The sequence below is a fragment of the Lissotriton helveticus genome, chromosome 5_1 (genome assembly GCF_964261635.1).
Source record: "Lissotriton helveticus chromosome 5_1, aLisHel1.1, whole genome shotgun sequence".
Lineage (NCBI taxonomy): Eukaryota > Metazoa > Chordata > Amphibia > Caudata > Salamandridae > Lissotriton > Lissotriton helveticus.
In genome coordinates, this window is record NC_136065.1 from 393,991,582 (window position 1) to 394,018,720 (window position 27,139).

General features: G+C 44.3%; 1 protein-coding gene across 2 annotated transcripts in view; it reads left to right on the forward strand.

The window, feature by feature from the left end:
* The window catches only part of HSPG2 (heparan sulfate proteoglycan 2), a 948,088-nt gene that overhangs the window by 706,869 nt on the left and 214,080 nt on the right, over positions 1-27,139 (forward strand). For both annotated transcript variants that reach the window (XM_078642606.1, XM_078642605.1), the window contains 6 exons: positions 436-565; positions 1,632-1,783; positions 12,113-12,242; positions 14,042-14,193; positions 15,542-15,671; positions 16,053-16,204. In XM_078642606.1, the coding sequence (XP_078498732.1) occupies positions 436-565; positions 1,632-1,783; positions 12,113-12,242; positions 14,042-14,193; positions 15,542-15,671; positions 16,053-16,204 (846 nt within the window). The remainder of the gene's footprint in view (positions 1-435; positions 566-1,631; positions 1,784-12,112; positions 12,243-14,041; positions 14,194-15,541; positions 15,672-16,052; positions 16,205-27,139) is intronic.

The window sequence follows — 27,139 nt, forward strand, 5'->3', positions numbered from 1 at the left end:
GGAGTACCAACCGCACCCCAGAAGTAAACTGTGAAGATGCAGATCTTCAGAAACTAGCCAAGAGAATGTTGTTGAAAGTCTCAATTCTTGCAGAAGAAATAAATATATAAAATGTCAAGTATGTGGCCGTGTGTCAATCTTGAAAAGATACCTAAAGACCAGATACCAGAAAGCAAATGTTCTCTTATGTATTTTCATCTTTGCTTGGAATTCTTTTTCTAAGAATACACATTTTGGATACCGATTTGTGCCCTATGTTGAGAGACTCATTTCCTTCCTGCAGTCAGAGATTCTTCTAGCGTTTACATGAAGTGCCTGATTGATAACTGAATCCTTTTGTATAATTCAATACAGACTGGTTCTTATAGTAGATGTAATTGTCAGGAGGTACCAGTTCATCTGTTGAGTTCATGTTCCCTTTTTTTCTTTTCTAAGGTTTCTGGCTCCCGTCTGCGTATTCTCAATGCCTCTCCTGATGACTCTGGGGAGTACATTTGTCGTGCAAGCAGTGGCTCTGGTTTCCATCAGGCCACCATCACCATTTCAATTGGGAGCTCCTCCCAAAGTGAGTAAGAGAGGCGTATTTCTGATTTCTTTTGTGCCACACTACAGTAAGAAAATGCAAGAATGTGGAATATCTCAATGTAAGAGACTTCTGACATGTGAAACAAGTAAGATTCAAAGTGTCTAAGGCTAGTTCAATGGGTAATGATTAAAAGTGTATGAGACAGTGATATTTGAACCAGTAAGATGCCAAGGGTATGACACAATTAATTAGAAAGTGAGGCCATATCGGATACAATTAATTGAGGGCAACCCCCCCCCACTATACCACTGCCTCCCACTATAATTTTAAGGGATATTTAGAATTAGAGTAGTAGTAGCTTAATTTGAAAATTTAAAAAAAAGATAGGGTCCCTCAACCCACATCAAACAATGTAGGAGAGGCAAGGTAGTGAGTGGTAGGTCATTGTAGTTGCTACTGATGTATTAATATAAAAGCTCTTTGAGAAAATGTCAAGTGAAATCCTCTTCTCAAGCACAAATCCCCTGACTCTGTACATGGGTTATTGCCAAGTGAGTGAGAAGGGAGTGGAGGCTACTTATTTATTTGTTTGCTTCTGATATAATTGAGGCTCAGTAGAAACCCATAGTCCCAGTGATGTCTGAATGAGTGTGGCACCATTGAAGTGGGAAATGCCAGTGAGCGGGACAAATGGGGGAGACTATCTTGAAGGATGGAAAATGTATAGTATAGTAACTGTAGAGATTCAAGTTGTATGTGGCCAGTGATGTAGGTAAAAGGTTTGAGATTTAATCAAAGTCTGTGTGGACTGCGAACTGTGAGTCAATTGGCCTCAAGTGAACAGCAACCCCCTCTGTATTGAGGACTGGCGCGTCATTACAATATATGCAACCTGTCACAGGGAAGCTAGTGTGACTTCAGTGACATATGTATGATTACAGAGTGAGATGTGACAAGCAGTCTGCGAGGCAAGTTGTATACACATATAGTTAGAAAGAAAGAAGTGGATTTTGGGAGGAAAAGGATTTTTAAAATTCATACATTTTTCTTTATCCGATGAGTACACTGGTGTTACTATAATGGCCGCTTCTCTTTGCTCTCCCAGATACTGCTGTTGCTCCACCTGTAAGGATTGAGCTATCTCACGAGTCTGTTGTTGAGGGGCAAACAGTGGATTTGAATTGCATTGTTGCTGGTCAGCATCGGCCAGAGGTCACATGGCATAGGGCAGGGGGAGCCCTCCCATCCAATCACCAGGTATGTTCACTTAAAGAAATTTGGCAAAGGTTATATGGCCTTGTGGTCTTCTACCCCTTTATTTTACATCCTCCTTTGGTATGATACCATGATGATGCCTGTAATGGAATGCCAGCATGCATTGTACAGCTTCCTTTCTTCACTGGCATGTCTTTCTAAGACACCCCTTTCATGGAAGCAGCCTGAAATTAAATAGGTACCATTTATGTCCCCATTGACAAGAGAGCTAATGTTTGAGGGGGAGTCAAATCTGATCTGCAGAAAGGTTAGTGATTAGTATAGTAAGGCTCTGAGAAACTCTATATTGTTCTTAGTGGGGCTTCAAAGGGACCGGTTTTAGCTTGGCTGACCTAACATGTAAAAGTCATCAGTCTCCAGAGAGGTCTGTTCACTACTTCTCAGATCCAAGCAGTTTGTATGGGTGTGGGGACCCATATGATCAACCCACAGGGGCAGAGGATAATCCATGGGAGGACTGCAGGTTCAACCCCTCCCTTTGAGGATCACAAAATAAAGTCTTAATCAGCACAACCATCATAGTTTCATGCTGTAATACTGAGAACAATTTGTCACTACAATGTCGAAGTGCATGTTGTGGAGAGGAAGAAGATATCCTAGTTGACACCCTCTTTATGAATGAACTTAGCATTTAATTCTCCAACATTGGCTCTTTCACATATTCAGATGTTTGAATTATTCCCCATCATATGCCTGGAAATGCCCAGTACATTTAAAGAGCAGTGTTAAAATGACGATGGGCCAGAACAACAGTTTACTATACATCTACCTCATTTGAAGCAACCTGAACTTCTGCCGGGGAGTTGGAAGTGTCTACTCTCCTCCTCCTCCTCCTCGAGGCCACCATAGTTCAGATTTCTACCACACGTTGTATGTGAGGGAGTCCCCAGGCAAAGCTCTGCTCTAACCTTTCTGTGAACTCAGAAGTGTTACCAACCATTTACTAAGAGGAAAACCCCTCTTGAAAGTACTCCATTGACAACCTCAAAGAATACTTTGTTGACATTGAGACAGTCGACAACACCGCTGATGAATAGACCGTGTACAATGGTGCCATGCATGTCTTCCTTACTGCCGTTCTAAATGCCGACAGCTTTGACAGCAAAACCTTTGACATCGACAAAACTATTGACATTGACTTCTATAGCAATATTAGTGTCAACATGCCTTTTGGTTTCATCAACTTGTTTGGAAAACATGGATGAGGTCATCCAAGGTCTTAAGATGGACATGAATAGAGCAAAGGCATTAGGCCTTTTTCAATACTGTATGTCTGGTTTGTCTCATTTCCGTGGCTAACGAAGATTCTAGAATTACAGGCGAGGATTCAACCAACCAATATTGAAGTCAAAGTCGCGTCTACTATCCCCAAAGACACCCCGAGTATATGGTACTTTTTGTACTCTGGCCTTCAAGGTAAATATCACTTATCCACTGCAGCACTGATCGTGCCACCACTACAGTGACAAAGTGAAAACATGACTAGGCCTTCCACCACAGCCTAGCATCCCAGTTTTAAATCTTTCATTTCGATTTAGTGAAATGAACCCTTTGCCAGGGTTAAACCTCCATTTTTGATACCTATAAGTCACCCCTAAGGTAGGCCCTACCTGCCCATAGGGCAGGGCGCATGATATTTAAATAGTTGGACTTGTGTTCGTAAGCATTACATGTCCTGGCAGTGAAATATCTCCAAAGTTGTTTTGCACTGTGGCCAGGCCGGTTCTCCTATAGAAAAGCGCTGGGTTACGTTATAACACATGATAACGTATAACTTCGGTTCAGAGCTAGCTAGACCCATGATTCACGTTTTAACTGGCATTTAAAACGCAATGTGATGGTAAAGTCAGATTTTAAATTTCTATTTGGAAAATGGCACTTATAGAAAGTTTACGAAAAGTGATGTACGGAATGCTTGAATTCTTAGCCCCTGTTGATTACTCTGGCCTGCAGCCCAGTTTATTTTGCATACCATGCCGTCTCTGTTTAGACCCAGCCAATGCAAATCAGTCCTGACACTGCTCCAGTGGGAAGTCAAGCCCAACTACCAGGCCAGGTCCTCCCTGAACCAGAACAAAAGAAACCTAGGACTGGTTTCACCCTGATTAGGACTCATCTGCTGAGAATATCTTGGTTCCAGTGACAGTGTGCACAGGACCCGCATCTGGGCATACCAATCCCACTTAGGATGTGTAAGGAAATGCCTCTTTTTGTATGGTCACCCCTTGGCTTTTTGACTGAGTCTGCTGGTTTTTCGACTCAGAGTGCGCTGAGGCCTGCTAACCAAACCTCAGTGGCCGTGCCCTGACCCAAAAGTGTTTGTCAAATTGGCAGTACTCAATTGGAAATTACCTTCTACCCTGGAGGCCCCCCCCAAGTATAACAAGTGTACCCCCCCCCCCACCGTCCGCCACTGCAGACTGGTTTAGCAGTCGTGCACTGGTAGCCCAACTATGTCATTGAAATCAATGGCAACCCTTTCCCATGGACGTGTGTAAGGCACCGTTCTGGCAGGCGTATTGAGGCTTAAAGGTAGAGTGTGACATATGAGACAGGCCTGACAACGCCTAAGGACCGTTTTTACTGTGGAAAGGCCTGGCTGCCCAATTGGCGACTACAGGTTACACACTGACTCCCTCAACTGTACTAACTCCTAAACAGTGTGACCAAAGTTGGCACTCCGAGGTATCAAATAACTCATTACATTAAGCCAGACTTGTATCTCAAGCTGAAATTAATGCAACTTGTTGCAGTTTGCAGCCTTAGCAAAGCTGCTACTTTATTGCCTTTAAAACTACCGTGCCCTCCCGGGGCACACATGGAGCCTGCTATGTTAGACAGCTTTCTGCCCTCGTGGAGGACGTGCCAACAACTCTCAGGAAGGAGAACAATGAGGAATTGCAGGGAAGGGAGGTGTCACCACCCTGCTGCAGGAAGCCACTTGGTTGTTAGCCCCAAAAGGCAGTCTTCAAAGGTGAAGCCGCCTTTGAAGGGCAGATGCGTAACACCAGGAAAGTGGGCTGCCCCATTGTTGAGGTAGACCGGCTGGCACGTGAAGCAAAGAGGGGAAACCAGTTGCCAACTCTGTTTCCAAAGGGACTTTTAGCCCTGAGGTAGCCACACCTCGGGGGTTTGGCCATGGAGGTCTGAACACCAAGAAAGGAGTCCTGCCACCTTGGTAGTGGGCAGAATGGTTAATCCTGGGATAGTCCGATGCCACACTCCACAGGAAGTGGTCAACAGGTGGGAGGGAACCTGGTAGCCCATTGATTATCGACCGCATCCTGCGGATAATAGTGGTACTACTGGCACCCAGACCTCGGATCTCGACCAACTTGGAAGAAGGACCAAAGAAGGACTGCTCTCCTGCACCGAGGGACCAGCAAAGGGAGGCTGCACTGACCAGGCCTGCACCACGTGGCTAGGAAAGAGCAGAACTGCCCAGGAAGAAGCTATCTGCAGAGCCCAGTTTAGCCAAGAGCACTCCAAGGGGGAGTTGAGTGGCCTCCTGTTCACACCACAGACACACGAGCTGAAAAAGCCGGCTGGGAGCAAGTTGGTAGCCCAAAGTCTTCAAGCTGCTACCACCACCATGCAGCACCAAGGACCAAGACCCGATTCACAGAGTTGCACCTGAGTTTGCTGATTTCTGAAGTGCTGTTGGAGAGTTGCTTGGACCCTCAGAAGTTGAGTTATCAACTCTGGAAGAATTGGCATGTGACCATGACAACTGGTAATGGTAGTCCAGTAGCGACTGGAATTTGGACAGACTGGTGAGTACATCGTGGGACATCAACCCTATAGCCAGGACCCCCTCACCATCTTCGTGGACCGAGGAATCCTTGCAGGAAGACCCCCTGTCCACTGCATCGCATCCACAGTATCCTTAGAGCATCTTCAGCATCCTTCATCCCTTGCATCAGGACCACTACATAGGAATTCACTGCAACACTTAAAGTTCCTGGAACTGTTGAAGGACCGCTTCTCCTGTGAACATAACTGTTCTTGAGGGCCTTGCTGGGACCCCTGACGAAGTTGGTCACCCCAATTACTTCTAACTGACCTCATTGACACTTAAGGTTTCTTTGAAAAAGTTCCTAAGGGTCTCTTACACTCAATGTGGGAGGACCTCTGTACTGCAGTTACCCATTGCAGGGCCCCGCCATGAGTGGGAGTTGCTTATTATAGTGCACATAACTTAGAGACGTGCCCCTATCTCTGGCCCCAGGGAAAGATGATTGTCATATTGGATTTTGGTGGAGCAGAGCACTGTGTAATCTTATTGGTTAGGTAGTCACCACCACCCTCAAACTAGTACTGGGCATAAAAGTTGCACCCCTAACTACCTTCCTCAAAACACTGTTGGAACTGTGGAAAACAGGAGGACTACACCTGCGGAACCAAAGGGCTGTAACTTATAAGAAGAAGCTCCCACTTGAACCCAGGACAGAAGAGTGGAATCCATGGGCTAGATGGCGATCCTCTTCTTAAGCTCCAGGAACACAAAATATTCAAGAAGCCTGCAGCAAAGAAAAGCTCAGCTGACCAGTTCCAACCGGATTTGCCTTGTACCCTGCTGATGGCTTAGGGGAGATTGAGTCCTAGTTCATCATGTGGTGCCCAAACGGTCCTGGACCCTTGGCCGGTGTCAGAGTGTACTTTCTGCCCCTGAAGATTGCAAAAGTTGATACTTAGATACCCACAGTTGATGCTTTGCATTTTGTGGCGCTAGTAAACTCGAAATATTCTACAAATCATATCTCCAGTTCCCCTGATGAGATTTTTGTTGTCTATTGACCTAATGTTTAAAGTCAAGTAACCTAACTGGACCCAATACAGAATAGTGACATTATTACTTGGTGAGCGCTCACAACCACCCTAACTAATACTCCACTGTGAGAAAGTGCCATCTTTCTTGCCTTGGTATGCCCCCACTTTTTTCTGAATTGCTGATGTGCTTTGACTGAGTGTGCCCTGGCTCCTGCCAACCAGGTACCCAGGGCCTGTGTTCCTTCCCTAAAACTGTACTGAAACAAAACCCAATTGGCAACTATGGCCACCTGTCAGCCCCTAGTAGTTGGTACCCAGGGCCTGGTGACCAGAGAAGACCCCTGAGGGCTGGAAGCACTTATTGTGCCACCCCCAAGGGGCCCTGTACCCTGGCACCCATACACTGTCTTTGCAGGCTGAGTGCCTGAGTATAGAACTAAAACCAGAGTCGACATGGCACACATGTGTGCCATGCCCACAGAACCCACTGCCCAGGCATACTTCAGCCACCCCTCTAGCTGGGTGCCCTATGCCAGAGGTGTGGGCACAGGTGCATGAGACCTGTGCCCCTACAGTACCCAGGGCCATTCCTGGGCACTGTAAGTGCAGTGATGCCATTAAGAGTATATGGTGCTGGGAGGTTGGCCTTACGAACTCCATAGCAACATAATGGCTACACTGAAGACTGACAAGTTTGACATCAAACTTCTCAGCACATTAAACCCGCACTGATGCCAGTGTGGGATTTAATGTAAAATGCACCAGAGGGCCTCTTAGAGATGCCCTCTGAAACCCTAACCTACAATCCATGTCTGGCTGAGTGGCTGCAGAGGCTGCCACACAGCAGACATGTTGCTGTACCCCTGAGTAGGAGAGCCCCCGCTCTCCTGGGCCTGCAACAATGCACATCCTGGGCGAGCTGCTAGGTCTTCTCCCCCAGATGGGCAGGGGGAAGCTTCAAAGGCATGCCGCCTCTGTGAGCTTCTCCAGATCATTTGCTGTACCCAGCAACCAGCCCCCACAAGTCCTGCCCCCCACTCTGGCGGGAAGACTGGCGGTAAAAACTACCTCAGGAAGGGGGGTGTGCCAACCTTTGCCAACTCCACCCCTCAGGTGGAGGAGGCGAGGTGAAGCACGACCCCGGGCTCCGGCCATTTTGTAGATGGGGAGCCCTGCCCAATCCCAGCTAGGCTCCTGCCCCCCTCCCACAGGAGAGGAGCAGACTAGGGGTGTACTCACCCCAGGACAGGGAACCATTGGTCCCTGTCCTTGCCCTACCTGTAACGCCCCTAAGTTTAGTATTTAGGGGCTCCCTGAACCTTTCTTCCTCAGATTCCGATACCAAAAAGAAGATCAAGAAGAAGACGATCCGCCGTGCAGCTGCTAACAGCACAACAACTGACTTGGCCCCAGCCCTACCGGCCTGTTGATCCTAGAACCTGCTCCTGCCTAAAACCCGCCGACTCCTGCGGACAGAAACCTTGGGACACCCAGAGGACCTGCCTGCCTTGACCCTCTTGAAGATTGGGACTCCCATCAGCAGATGCTCTGCTGCAACAACCCCCCTGGTGCCAGCCAGGAAGCTCCGGACCAGCCCACTCTGCGCCCTCCGAACCCGGGCAGTGCCCAACCGAACAAAGACCACGAGGACATCCCCCCGGCGACTGGGACCCGAACTCCAGTGCCCAAAGACCCTCCTCGACGAACCAGCAGACACCTGCAGACTCAGAACCAGGGGCCACCCCAACCGCGACCAGCTGAGGGTAAGCTTTTCCAACACCCAAAGACACCCCTGCACCCGGCACCCTACAGCCCCCTGTGCCTCCCTTTGGGGTACCTACCTCTGCCCCAAGATCCCAACTTACCTCTCGAAGTGCTGGTCGCCCCTGGAGAGTCTCTGTCCCCGAGCCTGCAGCCTTTGTTCCTTTTTGACCTTTCCCATTGGATAACATTGAGCGCCCGACGGCTCAAAAGCACCCTGCACCCAGCCACCCGAGTGCCACCTTTGTCCTATCCTACTTCCCACCTTGCCCTGAGCAAGTGATCAGGAGCCCAGCTCCCACAGCCGCGAGGCCTGCTAGCCAGCAGCCATCAACCGAAGGCCCCCTTTCCCTCATTGGATATCATTGGGCCTAACTACCTCTGCACCCTGCCAGCACTGTACTGCTGGGGCTGAACCTACTGTACTTACCTGACCTTGGGGGACCCCTGAGTCTATGCCCAGAACCATAACTTCACCAACCAAGTACTCACCTGGAAACCGGTAACTCACTCACCTGCCATTGGATAACATTGACCAATTTTGACTCGAAACTTTTCGAAGTGTGGAGTTTTGAAAACTGAAAATATTCATATAAAATCAGCGGAATTCCGAAGTACTCACCTGTGATCAGGGGAGAAGCCAGTACTGTACCTGTCAGCCCAGTACTGAACCGCAAAAGCAATCCTTACCGGGTTTACTAGTAATGTGTATTTTCTCCATAGGAACCCATTGTCTGCTTTTCTATGAAATTTCTTCTAGGTGTCTACTTTTAAAAACTTGAAATATTCTTTAAAAATCACCCAAAATACTGAAACGCAATTACCTTACCTGTTTTGAGTTAAGACCCCAGTGCTGGCCCTAGGAGACCAGTGCTGGGTTACCAAAGTAACGCAATCGTACTTTACCTGCTACCTGAATTTTCTCCCATTGAATAACATTGTCAGATTTCCATTGAAAAGTTTCAAAGTGTGAACTTTTAAAACAGCTTTATATTCATGAAAATTCACTACAGTAACCAAAACGTTTTTGCGAATCTGGTTTCAGCTTAGACCCCAGGACTGAATCTAGGATCTAGTCCTGGCACTACTAAAGTAATCTATATAGTAATCAACTGTACTTACATGTGGAACACCCATTGAGCTTAATGCTATAGTGTGTTTTAAGATTGTGTTGCCTACTGTCAATACTGTATTAATTGTGTGCACAAACTTTATTGCTCCTTTGCAAAGTAATTACAGGAGAGAACTCATAACAAGAAAAGTATATTTCTATAACTGTTGGTTCTAACAAATAAAACACCTATATCTGTGGATATAAAAACAATTGGCCTGGCGTTCAGTCCTTGAGTGTGTGAAACCTTTTGCTGACTGAGTGTGTACAACAAATGCTTTACACTGTCCTCTGGTACTGCCTTACTGCTGGACCAAGGTACCACTTTGGAGAGTAAGGTCAGTTCTGACTTAACCTCTGTTATACCTCTGGGGTTGGTGGACTCTATACACATTGTACTTCATTCTAGTCCAGTATATATAGAGCCACTTTCTCACATCCACTTTTTCACACAATCCTCCAAAAGAAGCTGCCTCTTTTTCAGTTTGCCATTAAATGTTTGGAAGGATGCCATCATGTATAACAATTGTCCCACATGTCGGATTATGCATGCACCGACTCCAGCAGCGCTGGACCAGTGGTCACAAGTGGAGGATTTGCTTGATGATTTAATCTTGATAAAAGCCAGCACTCTGTATTGGTGGAACACTAACAACCTATGAGGCAGGCCTTTCTTGGACTTCCTTCTACAGGCGATCATTACTTCTGACGTATCACTCATAGAATGGGGTTCATATCTTGGTGACATAACTCTGCAGGGTACATGGACTTTTCTCCAGCAGAGTAGACACATCACCTACCTTAAATTGTTAACCATTTCCTTGGCTCTCAAAGCCTTTTATACAGTTATCTGGGTAGTCCCTATAAAGTTCAACAAGAAGACTGCAACATACAACATACAAAAGCAGGTGGGCACGCGTTCTCTTCTGCTGCCTACCCTTTTACAACAGACTGGGTTATTTCTCACACCATACAGCTGAAGTGGAACACCTATCTGGAGTAGACAATGACTTTGTGGAATGGCTAAGAAGGACCCATCTTCAAGTCCTCAAGGAGGAGCTTCATACTCTAGTTCTACAGCACTACTTTAACAGGTGGGGGTCCAGCTATCAACCTAGTCGCCACTTATTTAAAAGTTAAATGTCCAAGCTTTGCCCCCAGGTACCCACACCCATTGACTATTGTTAGTGCTTGGCAGGTGAGATGGTCAGGGTTTTTTGCATAGGCTTTTCATTCTCTTCCACTAAATCCAAATGTGGGTAGGATGACCACATGTGGGATGAGTAAGACCTGAGGCAAGATATAATGACCCTCATTCTAGTAGCACCAACCAGGGTCAGTCAACCATCACACTGTTAGAGATGTTCATCCCCCTGTAAGAAAGTTCCTGTTTTTGACATGGTCAACCCCACTTTTTGCTTGGTATTTGTGCTTGTTTTGTTGAAGTGCACAAGGATCCATGCACCTTCCCACCTCCCCAGATGTAGGCAGTGATAGCATATGTTTTCTCTTTCGCTAGCTACAATGCACAGGGAACTTGTAAATTTACAGATACACTCCACTCTCACCTTTACCCTCCTGTACAGAAAACGATATAGGAGTGAAGTTGATGTGCAATGCAAAGTAAGAGAGAAGTCGCTCTATATCTCGTTACACAAAGTTTCTTCAAAGAAACCCCTTGTAATGTTCAGAGCCAACACTCGGCAGGAATACATGAATCTACAGCACTACACCCTGCGAACAGATACTTAGAGGGTAAGTAACATATTCCTTTCTGTGGATCCCTAGCCCATAGGCTTTTTCTTAATCTCTGAAATACACACTCTTGTTCTTTAAGTCTCTTGATTTTTCCTACCACTAGAAATAGGTTAACTTGACTTCTGGTCATGTTAATGGATGATCACACATAAGAGCTGATGCCATAGTCGGAATAAAGCCTGAGCTTGTGATCCTTTTGTTATATTGAATGTTCCATTTTGCAAAGTGCTGGCAAGAGTGTGGCTTAATGGTTTCTCACCAAGCAGGATTTGGTCTTCCATATTGGGATGAACCCAGGAAGTGTTTTTGGCTCCATTTATATCACAGCCTTGCTCTATAAACTATGGGTTCAACACTATCACCAATCCATTGTAACATCTGTGTTCTGCTTTTTGTTTGCCTCATCCAGTGTCCTGAATTCTATTGTTTTCTTCTATGCTAATACCACTTTGTTCCTGCTATTTCTGCATGGGAAGCTTTGTGTCATCATAATAAAGTTTAAACTGAGCATCTCTCCTGTTAGCTGGAAGAACTATCATCTCTTACTAAATATCGGTTGCAGCGGTTGAGAAACTTTGTAACTTCGCTCCTTGGCACTCAAACATAGGTATCTGCCAGTGCTGAGGGTGCTGATTGTCTGATGTTAGTTATCTTGCAACCTTACAACAAGGATTCCTGACCACAGAAGCAGTTATTAAAAGCCAGTTTCTAATTACAGGTGAAAGGGTGGCTGATGCCTTGTCTAACGGAGGGGTTGTTGGAGTGTATTTTCAGGGACAATAGTTTTCATGCTCCATCATAAGTTCAATGTTTATTTAAAGGATGTACTCACGCTCCTTCTACCTCAGTTGCCTAGATAGTATTTGTTACGGGTTAATTTCTAGTCCACTTGTCCTTTATTCCCTCTTCAGGTCTCGGGCTCCCACCTTCGCATTCTTCAGGCCACCCCTGCTGACTCTGGCATTTACATCTGTCGCACAAGCAGTGGCTCCATTATCCATGAGGCCACCATCACTCTTTCCATCACAGGATCCTCCCAAAGTGAGTCAAATTTCTGCATTTGTCTTTTGATAGGAGGGTTTCAAGGGTATTCTATGTGATGCTGGAATGTGACAAAGTGTATGAAACCAGCGGAGTGGAGAAAAGTAGGATTTCCAGTGCTGCAGCTGCATTTTCTGTAGAATAAGTTTGATTGCAAGTTTTGGGGTGATACATATGAAAATACAATGTCTTTCATATGTATGGCAATAATAGTCCATGTAAATCATTGAAATCCCAAAGCCATGTTGTAGCTGTTTGCTTGTAGTGTATCCTGTTAGATGTTAGTAAGTGGGATTGTGTTTCCAAGCATCTTCACTGGTATGAGGAAACTAACTCACATTAAAGCATGTGATATAAGCGATGTGATGGAAATGAGTAACTAAGATGGCCCACTGAGCCAAATAATCACCACTGACAACAGTATATATGTGGATGTATGTTTGTGAGCTGTGGGTTACAAGTTTGATTCCAGGTAAGACCCACTCAGCCTTCTATACTTCAATGGTTGGTAAATGAGTTGGAATTAATATGGGTAGTAATAATACCTGCTATTTAAAACCTCTAAAGAGAGCAAAAACTTTTCTTTGAATGCAATGCTTATTACTCACATTTAATAAAACCAAGAGCTATTCAGGCAGGACTCGTAGGCAATGTTAGTCACATATCAAGTTAACCTACCCATGCCCTGCCAGCTTCAAGTCACCGTCCTATAATGAGATCTACTAATTTGCCTATAATACAGGCAATAAAGTATATATTGTCTTGCACTCACTGGGATGTATGATGTTGGAAGATATGGGATTATGATGGAACATGAGGCCTGTAATTTGTGTCTGACATAAGTGTGTTTGTCTTAGTGTGTGGAGCTGGCTGTGGAGGTCACTTGCCATTGAAGGTTTTTTCTCTGCATTGCATGTTTTTTCAAACAGCTATCCATTGTAACCACCCTACTTAGAATGGTGGCAGGGTAGGTCAGACTCTATCTTTTTCAATCTTTGTAGTTTCGGTTTAGATTGACTAGATAAGAAGCCACCTTGTGCGCCGACTGTGATTGCATTTATTGTTTGCTCTGCAACTTGCCACCTGGAAACTAAACTTAAAACTACAATCCCTTTCACAAAGCCAGCTAAACAATTCTCCCAAATGGTAAGGAATGTTGATGCTCATCAACAAGCACTGCAGACGAAATACTTTGTAAAAAACCTCCAGTGGCAGTCCCTTTAGTGACATGTAAAATAGACAATCTGTTAAATCTAGAAAGCTCTGTTTGATTGGTGATTCCTTAGTATACAATGAAAGTAAATAAGCTGATATAATAAGTGAGACTATATTGACACCTATGTAACAAGTGATGTTATATCAGTGAGGCGCTACTGAAGTGTGAAATTGTGAGTGTTTGAGATTAGATAGCTTTCTTTAAGGTAATATAGCAGAGGTGTAAAGCCATTAACATACATTGACATACATAAAGAAGTTGATGCGTCTTATTCTAACTTTTTATATGCATTCTGGAACGAATTAGCTCCACATTAGTTTATAGGTCTCTGAATTGAAGAATTCAGATTCATGAGGACAATGTGGGGCTCTTTGAAGTGTTTGATTCTAATAAGGTTTAGCATCATTAACACCAGGTCTGATCTGGTGGAAAGAAAATGGCAGAGAATGGAAATGACTCAAAACCGTATATGCTGATTGGGGAAGGGGTTGGACATGTAAGGAGAACAAGTTCAGGCTGCTAAAGCCCCAGCTAGAATATAGGACGGGAATGTGTTACTCAGACCTTCTCACTGCTCTTCCAGATACTGGCATCATTCCACCTCTTAGGATCGAGTCCTCTCATGAGTCGGTTGTTGAAGGGCAAACTGTGGAGTTGAATTGTATTGTTTCGGGTCAACTTCGGCCAGCCGTCACTTGGCATAGAGCAGGTCAACCCCTTTCGCCCAATCATCAGGTAAGTAAAGTTTTAATTGCTGGATATCTGAGTGCTTATTGTTTAAAACCTAGGACACTATGAACCCGTTTTGAAACCACTACATTACTAATATTTAAAGCACTTTGCAATTAACAGAATTGTATGTGGCACTGGTGATGGTGTGGATCTCTTTTCAGGTTGTTGGTCACTTTGTAGTCTCCCAGCACATTCTTGTAGCAGTTTCATAAATCATACAACCTAAATAGTGAAACTGAATTGTAATTGAATGTGTATCCACATACATAGTTTCATTTAGTGTTTTCCATTTGAGCATGTGTATGTTCCAATAAAAGGGCCGCCTCTCTTTTGGATTCCTCTCCGCCCCTAGTCCCCAAACTGATTCTACTCTAAAAATACTCTGATAGCCTTTTCCCTCCCACAGGGCCTCTGCAAATCTGTCGTGTGAATAACCCAAAAATAGCTGTTGGATTTTACCAATAATTAAGGCTTTCAAGGGTCCTAGCCAGAAGAACAGATACCATTGTCCAGAGAGGTGTGGTTTCTAACAGTCACCTTGCCAGGAGGTGAACTTGCTTAAATGGAGCATTTTGTGCAGCCTCATGATGGCTAAATCATTGAACAAGCAGTTGTGCTACTAACTTAACTTTGTCATCGGTTTAAATGTTGTACTCTGATACCAGAATATTGTGTGGTAAAGTTGAATCCTATCTTTAGTTGCTCCTTTCCGAAGGACTGCCTTCTACTCCTGATATTATCTATGTTCAGGCGCACGTGGGGCTTACTTCCTTGCAAACATACTGGCCTAGAGAGGAGCAACCTAAAAATGAAAATGCCTCATTTAACATTGCGTATTTGAAGCAGCAATAGATTTAAAGCCTGCCCTTCCTGTGATATATCACTTTTCCCCCAAATGTCAAAAACAATTTGCAAAATGAAGAAAGGGCAAATAAGTGCGATTTAATTGATAACAGTTTTAGCTATATGAAGTCCCCTTTAAGCAGGAGAACTGGGATGCAGAGCAGCCTTGAAACATTCACCTACTCCTAAGCCCAATGTAAAATGTTCACAACAAGTGAAGTTTCTACTCCATTCGTTAGAGTTCCATGGGATGTACTGTTACCCTTTTCTAGTTGTGTGCTAGAAATGGTGACTAGGATGTTTATTTGTCTCCCCAGTATTAAAAGGAACTGTAGATAAATTTGTGGGATAATTTGGCTTTCCAAAAGTCCCAAATAAAGGCATTAGACTGATTTAATGTTGAATCCATGGGATTGACCTTGCTTTGAGAGAACATTAGAAGTCTTGGATCTCACTCTTTTTTTCTAGCTCATTCCCTAACCCCTGTCTCGAACTTGCTCTTCTACAGGTCTTGGGTTCTCGTCTCAGAATCCTCCAGGCTTCCCCAGCAGACTCTGGCGAGTACATTTGTCGTGCAGTCAGCAGCTTAGGCACCCAGCAGGCCTCAGTCATTGTCTCCATCACTAGTCCTAACCAAGGTGAGTTTTGGGGCACATTAGATTAGTGTATGCATTTCTTTCATTTGGGGTCAATTTAGTGCCATTTATGAATATGCTTTAACTTATGGCTGTCCGTTGTCTCTTAAGGGACAAGTTTGTCGTGTACAGACAGTAGACGTTCACATTTAGCCCCAGAAGCATTTTGTAAACTACTCTTTACCTCGCCCAAAAATGTTTTTGTTAATTTAGTTTTCCTTTATTTCCATATTTTTTCTTTGAAAAAAACTGACGAGCATGCAGTGTAATAAACCCTTAAAGCCCCTTCAACTCCTAGCGTCAATAGATGTACAAGTGATGAAAACATGAGCCAATAAATTAATCTCAGCTTCTTTGTAACTTTCCTTCTTTGTGCTTTTCTAGAATCTGGCTTTGTTCCTGGCGTGAGGATTGAGTCTTCTTCAGAAACCATAGTGGAGGGTCAAACTGTGGAACTGAATTGCATTGTTACTGGGCAGTCCACACCGACAATAACCTGGCACAGGGCAGGGGGTGCCCTTGCTTCCAACCACCAGGTATGCCATTTTGAAGTGATGCAATAACGCAGTGGTGGTTGGGGTGGGTGTTTGCAACTGCTAAATACATAGTAGCTGCTACAAATTGTTACACTAATAATGCTACTGTTACTCAAAGGCTACAAGTGTAATATTTTAATCAATGACACATTTTGTAAGTGCCTCCTTTAATGAAAGAGTCTGCTGTAAAGGTGATGACATTGATATATAGTAGGGTTTTCTGAAGGATCATTCTAACTGCAGACTTTATTTGGAACCTTCTAATAGCAGTGCTCCTGCGCTCTGTTAGATGAGCACTATCAAATTCTACCTGTAAGTGATCGAGCAGAGACTCCTATAAGAACCATCCATCTCGGCATACCAACAGGGTCAAGGATGCACTCTCAGAACACCCTCAGCGGCACTAGGGCGGCTGGGTGCAGAGTGCTGAGGCCCAATGTTATGCAGTAGTGGATAGGGGGCCTCCGGTTGGTGGCTGCTCACAAGCAGTGATAAATAGAAGGTGGGTAAAGGTGCACACCAATTTTCAATTACTCAGAAATATTTGTCTTTAACTAATAACACCGGTGCTATGGTACTGCTTCCACTGTCCATTCGGATGCCTAGGTATGAATGCGTAACAATCAGCAGGAAGACCTGCTGGTACCATGCACTGTTCAATGGGTTTGTAAACTACAACCCTCTTATTAAACAAAATTAATCAAGAACGTAAACTAGTTTATACTATACCCTTTTATAAGCAATGTGTTAAGTTCTCTGAAGCATTTAAAAATCATGTACATATAAAACATACATCACATGTTCCTTGTGAGACTAAACAATAGTCATGCTGAAATAATAAACATCATATAAATTGATTACATTGCTAGAGTGAATCTTTGTATACATGAAGTTCTTCATCCATTTTTAGTTTGATGCCCAATGCATTTCGGGACGGTGGCGTCCCTTCTTCAGGGGAATAACCTACAACAAATATATTTACATTATACATTTGAAGTGGACATGAGGGTGGAACATATACAGACAACAGGTTCATGTTTGAGATTATTTGAAAATGTAAATGAGAAATGACCCGCCTGAGTAGAAACAAATGGAAAAGGTACACCAAGTGAGTGTGTTAGTATTCGGGAGACCAATAATAAAGAGGTATTGGAAGTGCCGCCAAAAATCAATCATAAAAACCACTGAAGAAAAACCTCCTGTGCACAGAAGAGTTTAATATAAATTTTTTTTAATCTCACCATAGAGGAAAGAATCTGTATATTCCTACAAAAGTGCTGAAATCACGAAAACTGTGAAAAAAACATTAATTAAGAGGACTGTATGACTCTAGAACACTAGCTTTATCTGAAAAAAACCAAAAACCACATATCGTGTGGCTTACCTAGATGACAGGAAAGATGTATGCGGTAACGACGAGAATTTCAATGAATATGCCCGTGAGCCTGCAAGTGAACATGAGCATCTGGTGAGCTCAAAAGTGCACAAACCTGAAATGCGTCTAAGGAGAACATGATAGTTGTCCATTATAGAAGCTCTTATATGTAGACCCAGTTGCTAGAAGAAAAATAAAATAAAGAAAAGCTTACCCTGCTCGCTGTGGATAAACCGCGTAGGTTAAAATCGACAGTACCGCAATGGTGTGGTCCAATATATCTAAAGGTAAAAATGAACAACCCGTGAAGTCCATCGGAAAATGACTAATGTGAAAAAATAGTGCATGAAATATGACTAGAACAGAGATTCGGATCTTCAAAATAAGAGTAACAGGCGATGTAATAACAAATGCAGTAAATACACACAACTGAAAAAGAAGCCTAATTCACAGATTACAACTAATCCACAGATGCCTCTGGACCTCATAATGATAAAACCGAAAATCTTGGAGCAAGGGAAATAGTAACTTACCAAAGGAATGCTGACCCGTGCGTCAAGTACACATCAATAAACGGCTCAACTTCTAGGAAGATAACGCAAACGCCATGAAGTACGCTGGAAAGTTTAAACAGCATGGCAACCGGAAGTATTCTAGTCGCGTGATGGGAATGAAAACAAACGAAGGACTGAGTGTAGTTCCTAAAGTCGGAAACTACACTTTCACTCGCTAAAAACCACAAAGTAAGAGTATACTGAAGACTAGAACACCGATAAAAAATCTGCATGTTCAAAATCCCGGTAGGAGGCGAGGTACTAATCAACTCTAACAAGAAAGATGATGCTGAAACCTAGTTACGAATGGTCTCCTACTCACGTGACCATAATAGAAAGAAATAAAAGACGGAGTGTAGTTCCGGATAACGGAAACTGCTTGTTTATCTAACAAAGGCCTACCGGCAAAGATTCCAAAAATGACCAATTAAAAAAAGGACTATCCAAAACTACCAAACCCAATGCGAAGGCCAAATACTAATCAAAGCCAAAAAAAAGAAATAATGCGGTAGCTGAGTCGCGTGTATGCGAACGCATCAATATAAAAACTGTATTGATCCAAAGACAAGAGAATGAACTAGTCATCCATACAATACAAAAATAAATCCGTACAAGAACAGCTCCAAGAGATGCTTGGCTGATAAACTGTCAAATGACATTATAATAAACTGAATGTTAACCCGAGATTAAGTAGTGACTGATAGAAAAAAACAGATAGGAAAACCTCCACCTAAAGAAAAATGGGTGTCTTAATAAATCACATAATTGTCTGAACAAATCAATAGTACTCACAATGGGGTTACATGTCCTTGTCTCACATGGTAACTCACCTATTACCAAAAACTGAGTAAGTTACTGGATGTTTTAAATATTTTAAATGATTTAAATGAAGCAACTCCTATCCAGCCGGTCATTAAGACCTGAGGGCATCATTGTGTTAAGAAATGTAATCCAAAATATCTCCCTCTGGAGAAGTTTTTTGGTGTTATCTAACCAGGGGTGTTTCTGACCTATTTCAATGATTTGAAACCTCAATTGAGAGATAGCATGCCTCGCTTCTTCCCACTGTTTGGCTAAAGAGGATGCTTGGCAACGGTTTCTTATCTTGTTCTTGTGTTCTGTAATTCTAATTGTAATTTTTCTTTCGGTTTTCCCAATGTAAGCCAAGCCACACGGGCATTTAATGCAGTATATGATGTTCTGTGTGTTACAATCACTTGTGTGTTTTAAACTGATGTTTTTGCCGGTAAGGGGATGTGAAGTACATTGCCTTGAATAACGTTATTGCAATGAATGCAGTTGTTGCATTTGATGGTTTCTTTGAATTCAACACTTGATGTACTGATAGATGGTGATGATAACAATGTTCGTAGGTTTGAAGCTCTGATGTATGCGTACAAGGGTTACTTCGAGAAAATACCATTGAAATCAGTTTCTTGTTCAAGCATTTCCCATCTAGCATTGATGATTTGTTTCACTGATTTAGAAGCTGTAAAATATTTGGAAACAAAAACAAGTCTATGGTAGCAGGTCCTTCTGATTTTTCAATTGTGCACGTCGCAGACAGTCGTACAGAATATTATCAGGGTAACCACGAGCTTTAAACAGTTTAATGTATTCCTGTTCCTTTTCCACTGTAGTTTGTGGCTGCGTGCTGATGCGTCATACTCTGATCAGTTGAGAATATGGAAGATTTTTCAACACACTCCTGGGATGAAAGCTCGAGTAAGCCAATGTACTATTGCGATCCGTTGGTTTTTGAAACACAGATGTTTCAAACTTATTATCCTCGTCCCAGGATGTGCATTGTTTCAGACCACCCAGAGCAGCAGGCTTTCGACCCAGGGATCCAGAAACATGTTTGGTGGTGGCAGCTGGCGAGCAGCCACTCAGCCTAGACACTAGTGTTAGGTTGTTTTTCACGGGGCATCTCTAAGATGCCCTCTGTGTGCATTTTTCATTAAACGGGCATCAGTGTGGGTTTAATGTGCTGAGAAGTTTGATACCAAATTTACCAGTTTTCAGTATAGCCAGTATGGTACTGTGGAGTTTGGAATGACAACTCCCAGCACCATATACTCTTAATGGGATTACTGCACTTACAATGTATAAGAATTGACTTAGACACTGTAGGGGCAAAGGGCTCATGCACCTGTAACCTCACTACTGGTATAGTGCACCCAGTAGCTAACATATTTCAGGGCAGTATATTGTAGGTATGGCACACAGGGATGTGTGCCATGTCGACTCTTCACTTTGTTCTTCACCAAAACACACAGTTTGCAAAGTGTGTAAAGGTACAGGGTCTCTAAGGGTGGCACAATAAGTGCTGCACCCCTTAGGGGCCTTTCCCGTCCACAGTGCCCTTGGTACCTGCGGTACCATTTACAAGGGACTGACCTGTGGTCAAAGTGTGCCAATTGGGTTTCGTCTTATATACAGTTTAGGGAAAGAACATAGGCCCTGGGTACTTGTTTGGCAGGAACCCAGGGCCCACTCAGTCAAAGTACATCAGCAGTTTAGCAAAAAAGTGGGGGCAACCATGCAAAAAGAGGGCACTTACTTACTCTGTCTTCTTGCCAGGTGCAGCCATGTGTGTTGGGACATGACCCAAATGATGGTGATGTTGCTGCATATCCCTCAGACATGAAAGACCATTTTCAAGAGATCATCGCTCATTATTAAGGCTGACTCCATTGCATGGGCAATTGAGACCTTTGTCTCAATTAGTCGCCATGATTTGCTCCAAACATCTAACTTTTCTTTTGATATCCTGTCCAATTTGATGGCTCTTACCTTTGACAGAGTGCACCTTCTCGGTGAGGAGGCAGATTCGGTGCTGGAGAAATTCAAAACATCAAGGGGCACAGCACGCTGACTGAACCTTTAGCTTTTATCATCAACCAAGGACTTTCGTGGCTTTAGGAATTTTAACCACTTCAGCAGCAACCTAACCTAACCTCCTCGTTCGCCAATACAGAGATCATTTCAGAGGACAGGGCTGTGGATCAACCTTGCAACCCTTCTTCTCTTCACACTTCAGGAAAGCAAGCCTAGTTTTTTCTCTAACACCACACAGAGCTTGTGGGAATCAGGTGTCCTATTTTCATCCAGCCTGGAAGGCTATTACTTCGGCCAATGGGTTCTTCAGAGCGTAGAGGGTTTCACCCACCCCATTCTTCAGGTTCTCCCCTCCTCCCACCTTCTTGCTCTTCCCTACCCCTTGATCAGCCGACCATTTTACGGCAAGAAGTGACAGCTCTCATTCAGGAAGCAGTGGTGTAGTTTGTGCTTGACTGGGAAATAGGCCAATGTTGCTACGTATGTTACTTTGGACTGTGGCCTGCGCCCCATTCTAGATCTCAGGAGCCTGAATTTTTACTGAAAAAGTAGAAGTTCAAGATGCTGACTCTAGCTCCAGTTCTACTGGCGTTGGAGATTTTAGACTGGATGATAACTGGACCTGCAAGATGCATACTTCCACATTCCTATCCTGCAGTCCCTTCTGAAGTATTTGCGATTTGTGGGTTCTACACACTACTAGTCTGCGGTACTCCCCTTTGGGTGACATTGCACATAGTCTTCACCAAGGTGATGGCAGAGGTTACAACCCATCTCAGATGGTTGGGTGCCGATTTTCCTATACCTGGCGTCTGGCTCCTGAAAGCCAAGTCCCCAGAGAATGTGCTGCTCCACCTGTGGTCAATGACGCCCTGTTGTTCAACCTGGGCTGTTCGATCACCAGCCAAATCTCACCTGCAGCCCTCCCAACGACTCAAGTTCATAGGGTCGGTACTGGACACAGACCTGCTCTGCACCATCCCTCCTCCACAGAGGATTACGGACATCCAGGCGATGAATCCATCTTTCCAGTCAGATGCGAGAGTTCTAGTCGTCAGAGGCTTTTGGTTCCTAGGTCTGCTAGCTTCCTGCATTCTCCTAGTCAAGCACACACATTGTCATATGAAGGCCCTGCATTGGTGCCTCCGCAGTCAGTGGCTACAGTATGGCGGAGACCTGTCAGACTCCATTATTATCTCCTCCATCCCTACAGAAGAACTGGCCTGATGGAGAACGAGGCGAATCTGACACGCGGGATTGCCTTTACTCCTCTTCCAGCCGTGACTATGGCAGTGCCTGATGCTTCCACCCTGGGGTAGGGAGCTCATCTGTAGGATGAGCAGGTGCTTCACATCTACCTGCTAGAATTGCAAGTAATTCGGTCAACGCTCCAGGCCTTCCTCCCCTCCACTGTAGGTCAGTCGACCGAGATCTTGGACAACACGACTGAGATGTGCTATGTGAAGAACCAACAGGGAGTAGGGTCTTACCTCCTGTCTCTGGGGGCTCTGAGCCTGTGATATAGGGTTCACCGCCAATCACCTAGGAGACAGCCTGAGCCAGTGTTATCTTGTGGGTCACAAGAAGCATCTTCTACTGGAGGTAGTCTAGGACATCTTAGCCCAGTGGGGCATTCCTCAGGTGGACTTATTCCCCTCTTTGGAAAATACTTGATGCCAGAAATTCTCCCTCCAGTATCCATCGGGGGAGCCTTGGGCACACATTTCATTTGAGGAGGTGCTTTCAGCTACATTACGCATTTCCTCTCCATTGCCTTGGTTCCTCAGAAGAATAGCCAAGGCTGGGCCAAGTTCTTCTTATAGGCCCAGATTGGCCAAGAAAGGTGTAGTAACCAGACCTTCCGTGTTTAACCAAATGTCCCCCGCTTTGCTTGCTATTCAGGCCTGACCTTCTCACCCAGTGATGGTGGTGGGGGAGCGTCCATCCCAATCTCCTAGGCCTCCATCTCTATGCTTGGTGATTTAGGGGGGACAATTGAGTTCCTTTCAGCTGCCACCAAAGGTGGTAGACCCTCTATTGTTTGTGCTTCGTCCCTCCACTTAGTCTGCATACATCAGCAGATGGGGTAACTTTGTTGCTTAGTGTGCGGACAGTAGTGTGGATCCCTTGCAGACCAAGCTATCCCAAGTGCTGCAGTTCAGGCTTTCCCTACCTTACGGAGAATGTGCTATTTGCACTCTAAAGGATTATTTAGCCTCCTTGTCTACCTTCCTCTGTCTGCCAGATCAGGCATCCCTGTTTAAGTCTCCTATTGCTTTTTCTTAAAGACCTGACTAACCTTTTTCCTACCACTCCATTTTTTGCTCCTCAGTGGGACTTGATTTTGGTTTTTACAGCCTTGATGTTGATCTCCACACTTGTACCCTTTGCTTGTTGACCATCAAGACTGAATTTTTGGTAGCCATCATGTCTGCTAGACTGGTCAGTGAGTTGCAGGCCCTGAACTGTCGTCCCCCCCCCCATTTACTACCTTCTTTCCAGACGAGTTGGTGTTACAAACCAGAACTGCTTTCCTTCCCAAGATGATCACTCCATTACACCTGGCCCAATCCATTGCCCTCGCAACCTTCTAATCTCCACCTCATCCCTAAAAGGAGGAGGAACAATTGAATCGGTAGGATTTGAGGCGGGCGGTAAATTACTACCTAGACCCCACCGAAGATTATGATTCAGATGACCAGTTCTAGATGGGCTATTGTGGAGCCAAAAAGAGGAAGGCGGTTCAAAAGCAAACTCTATTCCATTGCATCATCCTCTTCATTAAAATCTGCTATCCTCTCACCATGGAGGAGCTACCTGAAGGAATACTGACCCATCCACCAGGGCTAAGTCCACCACTGGCTTGGTGGCAGCTGACCCGTTGTTTCTTTTCAAGCAGAGCCCGTGATCAAGGGTATCACCCGAAACGCGTATGGCTAAAGATGCAATGCTGAGAGGATTTTGTAGGAATCTGCTGCCTGCCCAATAAAATGATAAGAATCCACGACGTGTATGACCCCTTCGCTTTTTCGAGAGCTTCATTTGGTGTGTGTGTGTGTGTGTGTGTGTGTGTGTGTGTGTGTGTGTGTGTGTGTGTGTGTGTGTGTGTGTGTGTGTGTGTGTGTGTGTGTGTGTGTGTGTGTGTGTGTGTGTGTGTGTGTGTGTGTGTGTGTGTGTGTGTGTGTGTGTGTGTGTGTGTGTGTGTGTGTGTGTGTGTGTGTGTGTGTGTGTGTGTGTGTGTGTGTGTGTGTGTGTGTGTGTGTGTGTGTGTGTGTGTGTGTGTGTGTGTGTGTGTGTGTGGGTGTGTGTGGGTGTGTGTGGGTGTGTGTGGGTGTGTGTGGGTGTGTGTGGGTGTGTGTGGGTGTGTGTGTGTGTGTGTGTGTGTGTGTTGGTGTGGTGTGGTGTGGTGTGGAAGGTACCTACTCCCCTGCATTGTTCGGTAAGGAGTATTGGTGCTTCGTGTAAGAGACTTTCCCGAATAATACATACCATGTCTGCAGACACTGTAAGGGGGCATGTGGAGGCATCGAGGGGTATGTTCTCGGACTCCCCAGCCGGGGAGTCCCCACCGAATACAGCTTCTAATGCGCAACAAGAACCAAACAATAGCGCTAAAGACTTGTTCAAAGCTTTGGAACAGTGCTGTAAAAGCAAACAGGCGAAATGATTGGAGCACAGTTCCCTGTCGGGGTATCTAGAGGTGAGCAGGGTGCCTCGAGGCCTAAGGATAATGCTGGCCCCCTCATATGAAAACCCTGACCCATTAATACTCGCTGCCTGGGCCCAATGCAATCTTGACTCATCCCAACGTCTAATTGAAATTCTTGTACAATTTGCGGAGAGTGATAGAACCAAACTCTTGGCTGAAATTGACAGAATTAATGGTGAAATTGAAAAATTACCTACCTCCCCTGCAATAACCAAATATAGGGAGGATATGGTCGTGAGACTCAAACGAGAAGAAGACGTTATCAAGAAACGCAAGGCGTTCAAATTTCAACGTGATCGACTAGATTACGAGCATGGCCAGATATTCACGTTTTCAAAAAAATACGATAATATAAAGGCACGACAACAGCAAACAAAGACTACTAGAACAATTTCCACAGTACCATCTACAAGTAGTGAACAGGTGGCGGCATCCTCAATTTCTGAGGAAAGCTCACAGGTGGACAGTGAGTCCGATAATGAGTCAAAGCGATGTCAAAGGTCGGGGTTTTGGCAAGTTTACCCTGGCACAGGAGCTGGAGGTAGTTCGACAGGATCGAAAGTTGACCCTCCGCTCAGGTACCCAGGGAGCCGTCGCAATCAAATCCTCAACAGGAAACGCACCGAAAGGAGAAAGTGCAACAAGAAGAGGAAATGCGGGAGGCAGGCAAAAGAAACAACGGGCGAAGTGGCAACAAAAATAGGTGCAAAAACAATAGATGCTAAAACTGTGGTCAATCTTTCGGATGTGGTGCTTACTCCAGGCGAAACAGCTATTCTATTACTGGGTCTAAATTACAGCGCCCGTGGGGATTTGGACTATGCAAGCACTAAAATTGATCTATTCAAATATGTCCGAAAATTGAAGCTGAAAAATACTACAGTACGCACAGGACCAAAGAAGTAGGTCCGTTATCCCAACCAACCACTGCACCCCACAGTCCCCCAATTATGGGACAAGCACTGACTCAAGAATACATGGAACTTCAAAATGAAGAAGGGTCTGCTCAACTGGTCCCCGACTGGGGTCCAATTTCAGCAATAGAAAAAACTCCCTTCAAACCTAAATCCAAATTTTGGCCCCTGATGCTAAAGGACAAGAGTCCATGACAGAGTTTCCTCAGAATTAAAGACCTTGTAAATTAAGATTTCTAATGCAACCAGAAGACGCAATTATCGCGATATGGAATACCACAAATTGATCAAAAAACTGAGAATCAACAAAAACCTGATCATTCGCCAATCTGACAAGGGAGGCAATGTGGTTCTTTGGCCTCGTAAAATGTATATGGAGGTGGCCTTCAATGAGCTAAATGATCGTGATTGCTATAAAAGAACTAACACTAAGGAAGTACAACTGGCTAGCAACACAATCAACTCTAAACTGCTGGCATGGAGGAGTAAAGGCTTACTGACGATGGACAAATAGAAGTACCTGAAAAATGACTGTCCAACGACTCCGGTTATGTACTTTATCCCCAAAATTCATAAAAACTGCAAACAACCTCCTGGCCGACCAATCATATCTGCCCGAAATAGTATTTTGGAAAATGTTAGCAGGTATATTGATTACTTTTTGCAGGAACATGTTAGATCGCTGCCTTCGTTCATTTTGGACACGGGTGACTTGCTTAAGAAAATTTCAAAATTCAAATGGGAATCAGGCTACTTACTGGTGTCACTCGACGTTACATCCTTGTACACGAGTATTTTCCATATGGACGGAATTAGAGCAGTCCAGCATTTCCTAAACAAGTGGCCCATGTATCTTCAAGAGCACACCAAAATGATTATTGCAGTGATCAACTTGTGCCTAGAGAATAATGTGTTTCTGTTTTCTAACCAGTTGGTCTTACAGACCAGGGGAGTGGCTATGGGGGCCTGCTTCTCTCCCAGTTATGCCTGTCTTCACATGGGCTACTGGGAGGAGCAGGTCCTCATACCTAACTTCCGCACGATAATGAATACCAAAGTAAATACCTGGTTGAGGTACATTGATGACCTCTTCTTTGTTTGAGATGGGTCTGTTAATGAAGCTGTTGAATTCATTGATCAATTGAATGTTAATAATCTTTATTTTATTTTTTTTTTTAAATAAACTTTATTGGGTTTTTGCAACAAGCTTTATGTAAGATGTACATACAAGTGCAATATACATTCTTTAAAAGATCAAGATAAATTGTCTTCCAGCTATGCAGTCACTGAAGGACACAGTGCACATCTTCTACCAAATAACCCTGACTGGTACACCATGATATACCCGATATAAAGACCCCCCTCCCCTTCCAACCGCCTGGAGTAACAAAACTGAAAGCAAATTCTGTGACATCTCAAGTTATCCTTTCCCAGTCCAGTTACTGTTGGCAGTTGGGGAGGAGGGGGACGCCTATAAATTCAATGGTTAGGTTTATTTATATAACCTTATTTAACGTGAAATAATTTGGTTAATTAATTTCC